General features: G+C 46.5%; 1 protein-coding gene across 1 annotated transcript; it reads right to left on the bottom strand.

Moving 5' to 3' along the window:
* Positions 1-538: 538 nt before the first annotated feature.
* Positions 539-9,185, bottom strand: btg1 (B-cell translocation gene 1, anti-proliferative). The gene is made up of 2 exons (XM_062518499.1): positions 8,770-9,185; positions 539-5,321 (listed from the first exon to the last, which is right to left on the bottom strand). The coding sequence occupies exons 1-2, from the start codon at positions 8,912-8,914 to the stop codon at positions 4,912-4,914; spliced, it is 555 nt and encodes a 184-aa protein (XP_062374483.1). The 5' UTR covers positions 8,915-9,185; the 3' UTR covers positions 539-4,911.
* Positions 9,186-9,936: the final 751 nt, after the last annotated feature.

The following is a 9,936-nucleotide window of genomic DNA, read 5'->3' as shown; positions in this document are numbered from 1 at the left end:
TTAGCAGCAACCCACTGCGGAGGGGAGGAATACGGCTGCTTACAGAGGAGAAAGCAGAGGTGATTGGAAGAGTGTTGGGAGTATCCAGAGACCGGGCCTTAAACCTGAAATATCTTGAGAATCTAAACCCGTGGATGTTCAGAGTCAAGTCAGACAGGATGTTGAAACTGTTGCTCCATGGCAACTATTGGCGTATGAAAAATATGCTCGTTTTTCATCCCATCTGGCGTATGAAGACAACCCTCAACCCCCCCCCCCCCCCCTCCCATCCCCTCCATCCCTCCTCACAGCTATTTCCCAAAATCATCTGCTAATTCAGTCTGCGTAACAAACAGCTGTTCGGCAATCTCTATCTCCCCTTGAGCATTATGGCTCTCTGCGTGCTATCGCCATTAGTCCAAGTGATGAGCTTAGCTAGGCGGAGCCGTTTCCCCCATTCAAAACAATGGGCCAAGACGATAACAGTGTTAGCAGTGACTTTGTTTGGTTCGGTGCGGATGTGGATTTCCAAGTTAACAAAAGAATGTCCACAGGGGTGTTTACGTTTGCCAAGATAGGAAATCTTTTATTACAGAGAAAAAAAACTTTTCTTCCAAAATATAGAAATCTGTACAACTTCCGCACAATCAATTTACATGAACTGTACAAATTTACAGCAGTTCATAACAACATACCCAAGGAAAAGAAAATGAACACAATAAAGATGTACTGACAGGATCACAAGATAGAGACAGCTTTTCATCTTGGGTAGCGCAGATTTTTTTTTGTTTTGTAAAGTAAAAAAAAAAAAACAAAGGACAAGTCTATCTGCACAGAGAGAGGAAACTGATTTTTTTTTACCAAAAGAACTTTGGTCCTTGCCAACACTCCCGACACGAATGGCTTCACCTTGGAAATAGTTATTCGTGTTAAAATATGAAATACAAAAAGGAATACATCGAAACATCTCAAATAAAAACATCAATTATTGGCACTTCCCATGTGTTATGTTGTGTATTCTACCATATGTTGTACAATAACATTACATTCTACAAATATGTAAAACACCCCAAATGCGAAAGTGGCAATAATTTTTTTCCTCCAAAATCATCGATGACAAACCCAACGAGACAAATAAAACGACTATTTCCCTTCCATGTTTCACATCCTAACATGCGCAACTCTTCCATGAGGGTATACTTGAATGTGTGAGGCCTGAGTTTTGGCAATACATTCCTGGAGACACCCCGCGTCTCAATGTCACATAACTTCAACTTCGACATAGTGCATTTTATGTGCTATTACCCTCTGCTAGAAAACCACTTATTACGACGCAACCGATTACTATGTGCACAAACGTGAGCTAAATGCTTGCAAAGTTCAGATGAGCTGGGGTACAATTAATTAACTTGTCGAAAGATATTTAAGGGGTGGGAGTGGGGGGGGGGGTATTATCAAATTCATGTAGAAGGTGTCAAATCGCATTGGTGGCAACTTCAGACAGCAAGTGTAATAGAATGAGAGACTGTTTTGCTGGATGTGTGTGTGGTTTTTCAACAGTACATTTAAAAAGCTGGAACAGTCTGCCACATCCAGCTTGTACTTAACTTAGGCTGTCTACGTGTACGATTAACGTCATATTAAAAATCTGAGCAAATCTGCCCCCAAAAGTCTTTCAAATCATGAGGGGCTGAAAGCTGCGAGGTCAGACCCAAGGTCACTGTCCATCTGTTTAACTCCCTGCTCCCTGCTCTGCACACACACACACACACACACGAGGCCCCAGCTGATAGAGGGTGCCGGTGGGGGGAGGTGGGGTTGGCAATTCTGTGTTGACAGTCTGGCTCCATTACCCATGATCCCCTGGGAGAGAGGCTTTTATTGCACCCGTTTAGGACTGATTGGCAGCGTCCCACCTCAGCAGCATGTGAGGCCGGACTTAGTCCCCGTCTGGAAAAGTGCACACCGAAAAGCCTCCCCTACCATAAACAACCTGCACACCCCCTTTGTTAGCTTTATCTTTATTTTTTTGCTGTACCCTTGGACGTCCAACCATACAGGAATCACTTATGTAAACAAACTCGCAGCACAGCCTCTTGCAGCAGCTTCCCTGTGTGATAGCTAAAATAACCGACAAAGAGTAGTCCACAACTCCAAAAGGAAATAGAAAGCACACAACGATCGATCCAGTACACGGCTAATATGGCATGACAACAACAACCACTGCTCTTCGCGATGACCATTTCCACTTTTCACTCTGTGTGGTTCTCTCAGTAAGGCTCAGAAGAGGGAAAAGGGGGGGAGTGTGTGTTTGTGGAAGGGGTGGGGGGGGGGCAGAGGGGAGCGCGCTCAGTGTATGTGCTGGTTATGTCCTCCCTCGAGTTTTTTTTTTTTTTTTGGGGGGGGGGGGGTGTTCTTGGAGGAGGGGGGGCAAAGGGGTAGAGCCGGAAGTTTTGGGGGTGAGTAATAGCTGCCCTGGACTGGGATCCGACTCACCCCCACCACCCCACCTCTCTCACAACCCACCGCTATCCCCCCCCCCCCCACAACGACAAAGAGGGAGGGGGAGGTGATATGTGTCACTGCGCGCTCCCTGCAGCGTGGGGAAGGGACGGAGTGGGGGGTGGGGGGGGGTGGGGTGGTGTAGGGTAAGTCAGCCGCGTCATTGTCGTCGTCGTCTCTCTCTCTCCAAAAGGAGGAGGAACAGCTGGTTGTCGGTCGCCCCTCACTTGCCAAGGGATTCAAGCACTCTGGCAAGACCAGTGATTAAGGAAATAAAATGGGGCTACTACTGCTGCTGCTGTTGTTGTTGTTGCTGTTTGCTGACGACTCTTAGGGGGAAAAAAATGGCTCAGAGACTGGCTGAATAAGCCCAGCACCACCCGTGGCTCGGACAGAGACCCCTCACCACCACCACCAGGCACCCACTCTGGACACATCCCCGACTACACCCAACCCTCCACCCACCGGACTCCTGCTGCACCCACCCACACCCAGAGGAGGTCCAACGATCCCAAAGGTCACGACAAACAAACAGCTGGCGATTCTTTCATTTGGAAATGGACAGTCAGTGCTTCCTTTATCTGGATCTCTTGTCACCTTTCTCTCTATCTCTTTCATTCTCTCTCTCTCTCTCTCTCTCCCTCTGTGCATTTGAGTTTTCCATATACCTTCTAGGAGATTTCTACAGTCACGTATGGAGCGCAGTGCTATGGTGTAATAACAAAATCAGTACAACGACTTGCACTTGGTCTGTGTGTGAGTGTCTGAGTGTGAGTGTGTGAGTGTGTGTGTGTGTGTGCGCGCGCGTGTCTCACGACTGCTAAAAGCTGCACAGCACAGCACAGCACAGCACAGGAACACAACGAAACACAACAAAAACACAACAAAAACGAGAACTATCTGAAATGCTTCAGCTTTTTGTCTATGCCTTCGTCTATTTTCTTTTTTTCTGTGTATCAAACTCAAAAAGTTACATCCATTAAGAAAAAAAATCTCCTCGGGAGGAAATGGTCTTGGCGAGCGAGGGCAACATAACAAAGCGAAACCAAACAAGCGGACCCCAGGCCTCCGTGACAACCCGGGACGTCGGAATGCAGCAGGGGGTCGAGGAGTCGTCGACCTCGACGAGTACATCCCACATGGGCCCTTCTGTCAAAAGTGCATTCAATGTCATTTCTCGCAAAGGGCGGCAGGGAGGGCAGAAAAACGAAAACGACGACACATACCCGCCTTCTCTCTACCTTCAACGGCAGGAACCGCTATGCTACATACTTACATTTGGTGTTTAACAAAGACTTTGGGTGGGATGGGAGCAGGGGGGTATAAAACAAAAGAAGGGGGGAGGGCAGTGAGGGGTGTAATTTGAAATTAATCGATTGTGATTTTTTTTTGACAGTATGACATTCATCGAGCGGGAGGGGAACGTGTGCGCGGCTCCTCCCTGGAAACAAAAACAAGTAGAGAAAAACGCTACGTGCATGCAAAGGGTTGCGCTGGTGACATGGCGATGGTATCCATGGTAACAGGTATCACGAACGCATCCCCCCTGCAGCGCCAAAAAACGGCACCGTAAACGGTTAAGAGGGCTTTCTGCAGTTCTGTCTTCTGGGGCCTCAGAAGTCCAGTGTAAGAGCTGATGTCCGCCCAGTGCTCAATCATAACAACAAGAGAAAAAAAAACAAGAAAAAAACAACAAAACAAAACCAAAAAAGATTGCCCTGTGGTCCAACAGAGAGTAGTTGTCTTAAAGAGGTTTTGAAATGGGCACAGAACTGAGGTCTGGACAGACATTAGCTCAAGCTGGACTTCAGACACCCCATGTTGTGGCAAAAGAAAGAGAAAAAAAAAATTCAAAAAGAGAGAAATGTAATTTCTACTCCTTTCACATGTCTGTTTCTTTCCTTTCTGAGATGCATCAGACTCATGCATCCAGACAGTAGCTCTTTACACAAAGAGGTTTGTGGTGATGGTGATGGCAGTTAAGAAATAAAACCATTTGAAAATAAAAGTGCAAATTCAACATCAAAAAGGAAACACCTTTTCAAAAAAAAACAAAAATAATAACAGCCCCGCCGTTTCTGGCCTGGCTTTGTCCAGGGAGGGGCAGACACTCCGCTGGTCTTATAGCTGCCCCAGTGTGTAGCACAACAACAACATCTCCTCCTCACTATCCCCTAATATATAAGGGGACTTAATGGCAGATCCAACAACAAGAACACCAACAAACGTGAACGTAAGAGACAAGTGAAATTAAAACCTGTAAGGTTTCCATCACCTGCATGATAGGCCACATCCTCTGCTTTTTTTTTCTCTCCTCCTTTTTTCTTTTCGTTTTTTTTTTCTGTTTTTTTCTCTTTCCTTATTTCATTTTTTATATGCTTTTTTTTTTCTCTCCTCGTTTATCTTAAAAACAGCACCATGTGGCAGGCTTTAGCTGGACACGGTCATCATGCTGTATGCTTTGGAGGGGCTGGCTCTCCCCAGCTGCAGCAGTTCTTCCTTGCAGCTGATGTGACTGTCCACCAGCGAGGTCACGCCGTGGCCGGAGGTCGGGCCGCCGGTTGCCATGTTGACCGCGTTGTTGACGCTGACGCTGACGCTGGGCTGGGACTCGTAGAGCACGCAGATGGAGCCGTCCTCGCCGATCCGGTAGGAGACCTCGAACGGGTCCACCCAGAGCGTCAGCTCGCTGGGCAGGAGCACGTACAGCTGCTGGATGGTCAGGCCGATGCGCTGCGCCGCCTGACCCACCAGAGGGTCCATCTTGTGGTTGATGCGAATGCAGCGGTACCCAGAGCCCTTGCAGGGACGGTCAGGGAACCAATGGTGCTTGTATTGCTCTGTGGAAAGGGGTGGGAGGGGAGGGGAGGGGACACACACACACACACCATATTGCCATGAATATTACATGATGACTGGTGACGGTGATGCTATGATAATCACGGGCACAGCGATGAAAATATTATCTCTGAGGAAGCTAGAGGAAGTTCTCTGCATTTGTTTTTTTTTTATACCAAAAACAAACCACAGAGCAGGCTTCATCAACTTTGGAGTCGACAGACCTCACTATATTCTCCCACTACCGTATAAGCACGAATTTCTAGCAACAATCTGCTAACCTAGAAAACAGTATATTTTCATTGGAACATGATAAAGCCAAACAAGGAAACTAAAATACATAAACAATGAACCAAAAATGACCATATTTACATTATACTATATTATTAAATACTGTGTTTACATTGTATGCAGCATATTTAATCTCAAAGTCTGTTCAGTGTCGTTTAGAAAGGAGGCTGATGTTTGATTTAAAAGGCCTGAAGCCCGAGATGTGGAAATTCACAGCAAGCGAGCGACGAGAGGGGGGGAGAAATATGATTGGTTGATAAACAGCCATAAAGTGCCTGTCAGCTCCCGCCTACGTGACAAAGAGAGCGAGAACGGGTAGGGGGGGGGACAGAGGGCGGACGGGGGAGGGGGGGCTGATTGCACAATCTCCCCCCTGGCCCGTCATCTCAAAGTCCTCCATTGATGGCTGAAGCCCTGTGGTAGCAGTCAATAGGTACAGCTCCTGTATTTTTGAGAGGGAACAGCCTCCGTGAAACACTCACTAGTTAGCCACAAAAGGGATCTGTTATGGACGTGCTAGCATTGCCTTGCTGGCCTGGTGTCTTTTGTCTGTGTGCTGCTGTCCTACATACGTTGAGTGACATATGAAAAACACTATCCGCTGCCAAAGGCGTAAACACATGGACAGGAAAAGTCCTACTAATGTGAGCTGGCCTGCTTCTGTCATTACGGAAAGCCAGATCACATTCATATGCACTGCTGTGGGATTGTGGGGGTGAGACAGAAGAAACAAATGGGGGGAAAAAAACGAATAAAAATGTACATCTTCACAGGGTTCTATTTAGAGGCATCCAACAATGGCTTCCCTTTCTGGGCCAGCTTTTAACCAGTGACGGTGACAGTTTGTGGGTTTGGGTTTGGCGTGTAGGCTAGTTTTCGGGCAAGAGAAAGGGGGCCAAGTCTGAGTGTGGAGAGGACATGAAAGACGACTGGTGCCCAGGAGCCACCTGTGCTCGTCGCTCCGATAATGGCTCCAGTGTTATCAAGAGGGGACGCGTTGTGCTCGCTTAATGGAGAGTTTGGCACGGCCAGAACAGAGCAATAAAAGCTTACTGCCTGCGGGGGGGTGAACCGCAACTGACACGACAGAAAAAAAAAAAAATACACACACAAGGCAGAGCACAAAGGTCACAAAAAAAGTCCCATTCCACCGACACAAAAAAACTGCCTGACAGGAAACAAAAATCTAAGAGTCTAACACAAAGATCAATGCTTCATGACAGCAAACGGAATGAACAAACACAAGTAACACAAAAAGGTGTGAAGGTGTGCAATTCTTTATCAGTGTCCACGCGATAAAGGTCCACGCAAAGCGTGAAAATGGTAAACACAAAGGAAGACATGTTTGTCTGAGATGGTTATGCGGAAAAAATTGATCCTCGCTGTGCTATTATAACAAACTGTGACATTTCAGTATCGCGTTCTGTGACTAATGTGTAGGCGTTTGTATGACAACCTCTAGAGTAGATCATACCTCTGTCTCATAAACCGTGGCTTGTTTACTGTCAGGCCAGGGTAGAGGCCTTTCCGAAGAGGCCTACTTTGTAAACAGGAAAAGGCCATAGAGACCTGCAAGGGGTTGCTCAACCAACCACTGTGTTTTCACTCAGATGATCCAGACTTCAATCTCTGAACACTTACACACGTGCTATTATTAATCCATTACAGTAGCAACAATGGAGTTATGTGCGTAATGCTAAACAGAGGGGAGGCTGGCCTAGTTCAGTCCCAGCCGTCAGGGATTGCTCTGTGTTGTTTTTCTCTCCATCCCCCCACCGCGCAAAAAAAACTCGTCAGCCTCTGCCCTGGCGTGCCTCTCGTCCAGACAAAGAAGTGAACACATATACTTGTCAAAGTCCCCCCTGCCCCGACCCTCTCTGCAAGGTTTATACCCTCTTGCCCGCCCCCCCCTTCCCCTACTTGTCTTCCTCCCTTGTTCGCCCCCACCTTCCCTGAAACCAGCACAACATGGAGACTGGTGGTTGCCCATCCCCCCAACCCCTCAACTTCTCTGCCAGTGGCCAATTTCTTTCCGAGCCCCAGTCTGGAGCTGTTTACAAACACTGCACCCGAGTGCAGCCTGCAGAGCGCTAGTGTTAACTGCGGAGTAGAGTGTTGTCAGCTCACGCCATACTACAATACGCTGTTTAGAGGAGCTTGGGCTATTTTGTGCTGCTGCTATGCGAAGGGTAATATGTGGTGCTTAACATTGTTTACGACTGAATGTTGGAGGGCGCTGTGAAAAAAAGGGAAACATTGAAAGGATGTTTGGCAACCTGTTTGTTGTTGTATCACTGTAGAAGGTGCAGGCCTATATCAATTTCACCAACTATGATAAAATAATTTATTAGTAATATATTACTTTTATAGATACAAAAAAACATAATTGATGCGAGAGGAATTAACTAAGTAGCCGAATCACGCACGATTTGTTCATGCACATCCTGAAATTATGTTATGCTTACGGAGGGCATATAACTGGCATAGAAGAATGCTAACGCATTTAGGGGAGATGGAGGAAATGTCAACAATAAAGAATGCATCAACAATGGATTTCAAATTCTCGAGTCTGGAAAAATAGTCCTGAGATTTATAAACTCAATGGGCTAATGTGTTGTCCAGTCTTCGACTGCCCTACATGTATCCGTCGTTTCCTTGTTGGCTACGCATTACGTAATTCTTTTGCCTAGTCCCGTTCTCCTGGGAATAGACTCAACCATTCTTCAGCGGAGTATGACCAGTAGGCGCTTCAGGCTACTCGCCAACAAAATAGTCTACTAGTATTTTCAATTTGACGCTTACAGATAAAGCAGAGCGTAGTAGTACATGGAAGTTAAGAAACGAAGGCAAACGAGCTGTTTTCGTTTGGGGCTTGGACAAATGGCGTCGTCAAAACTAGCTCAACTACAGGATGAGTGTGAGCGAACATAAGCTAGCATGAAAGGATATCTATTTTGGCAGTACGTCCGCTCTGTAAGCCTCTAGCCTTTTGTGCGTCCCAAAGTCTTTGTTTGACAACATTTTCTCGCATTAGACTCTAAAACAAATACTTCTTAAATACGAGTGTAAGGAAAAACACATAAACAAATAAAAGAGGACGTCCTCAACAGCAACAACACATACTAAAGGCTGTTTTTTTCCACGGTTGGAAAAGCTTACCTGCTAAAATATCCTGTAGGGTTTGGCTGAATGTCTGAAGCTGTCTGTCGTTTACGTGTCCTTTTATCCGCAGGAATCTGGACAGAAATCCGACGGCTGCGGTGATCTCTGGTTTCATCGTTCCCCGAGCACAAAGGGTATGCATTGAGAAGGCAACGGCGACACGGCTCCGTGCGCTTTATCTCCGTTCCTTATCGCGAGTGTGGCTTTGTCACCGTGCGGATTATGATCCTTGTTCTTCGCGTGTTTTATTTCTCGCAGGCCTATGCAGGGCATTTATTTTTCGAATCAGGGGTGATTTAGAGAGCGTGTGTTCCGGGATAGTGCAGTGCAATCGGAGCTTGATGTTTGTAAATAGCCTCCACGGGACACCCTCGCGCAACACTTCCTTCTTCAGAGTGGACCGAGCGACGTGAGAAGTTGGGTTATATATGGCCCCCGCCAACCCTGACGGCGCATCAGCAGCAACAGTGCAAAATAGCACCAATCACCGCCGCGCGCTCCTTAGGAGGAGTGGACTTGATTGCGTCACGTCTCTAGAAATAAACAGAGCATAGGACAGGCAGAAATTAACCCCTTTCGTATCCAAAATGGACCGTGTCGTGTTGTTGTTGCAGCTCAGAATGGAGAAAGACATGTAATAACGAGGTAATATTACTACCATCGAAGACAAATCAACAGTTTTTTATTCCAAGCATTTCATAGTCAACGCATTGAGTTGAATGGATTGACGCTGGTTTTCCAAGCCAAGAGACAGATGACGGTGCGATGGGTTTGCATTTTACTCCGTGTTGTGTGTGTGCTTCCCTCATAATCTATACATTTTCCCCGCAATAACATCGTCAGGCAACCATATATGAAAGTATAATTTAGAGCCTGCGCTATCATATAAAATAAAATTAAATGTGAGGTCTAATACATCTTACCAGTAAATGTGTGTTGCGTAGCCTACACCAAAAACACTTACTGTGAGTTGTGGGACAAGACCGACTACTTTGGAATTGAGAGAGAGAGAGAGAGAGAGAGAGAGAGAGAGAGAGAGATGAAATTACACTTTCTCAGTTTTGAGGAAGAAGGGAGTATCTCTGTGTGTGCCTTGATTTCTGCCGCCTATACACCCTTTTCAGTGTGTGTGTGTGTGTGTGTGCGTGCGTGCGTGCGTGTATG

The sequence above is a fragment of the Sardina pilchardus genome, chromosome 17 (genome assembly GCF_963854185.1).
Source record: "Sardina pilchardus chromosome 17, fSarPil1.1, whole genome shotgun sequence".
Taxonomy (NCBI): domain Eukaryota; kingdom Metazoa; phylum Chordata; class Actinopteri; order Clupeiformes; family Clupeidae; genus Sardina; species Sardina pilchardus.
The sequence above is the reverse complement of the archived record's forward strand: the minus strand, read 5'-3'. Positions and strand labels throughout refer to the sequence as shown.

Bases quoted from the DNA above. Each gene is read 5' to 3' on its own strand.
- btg1 (XM_062518499.1), bottom strand. From the start codon at position 8,914: ATGCATACCCTTTGTGCTCGGGGAACGATGAAACCAGAGATCACCGCA. The intron at 5,322-8,769 runs GTAAGCTTTTCC...CCCTTTCCACAG, and splicing joins CCTACAGGATATTTTAGCAG to AGCAATACAAGCACCATTGG.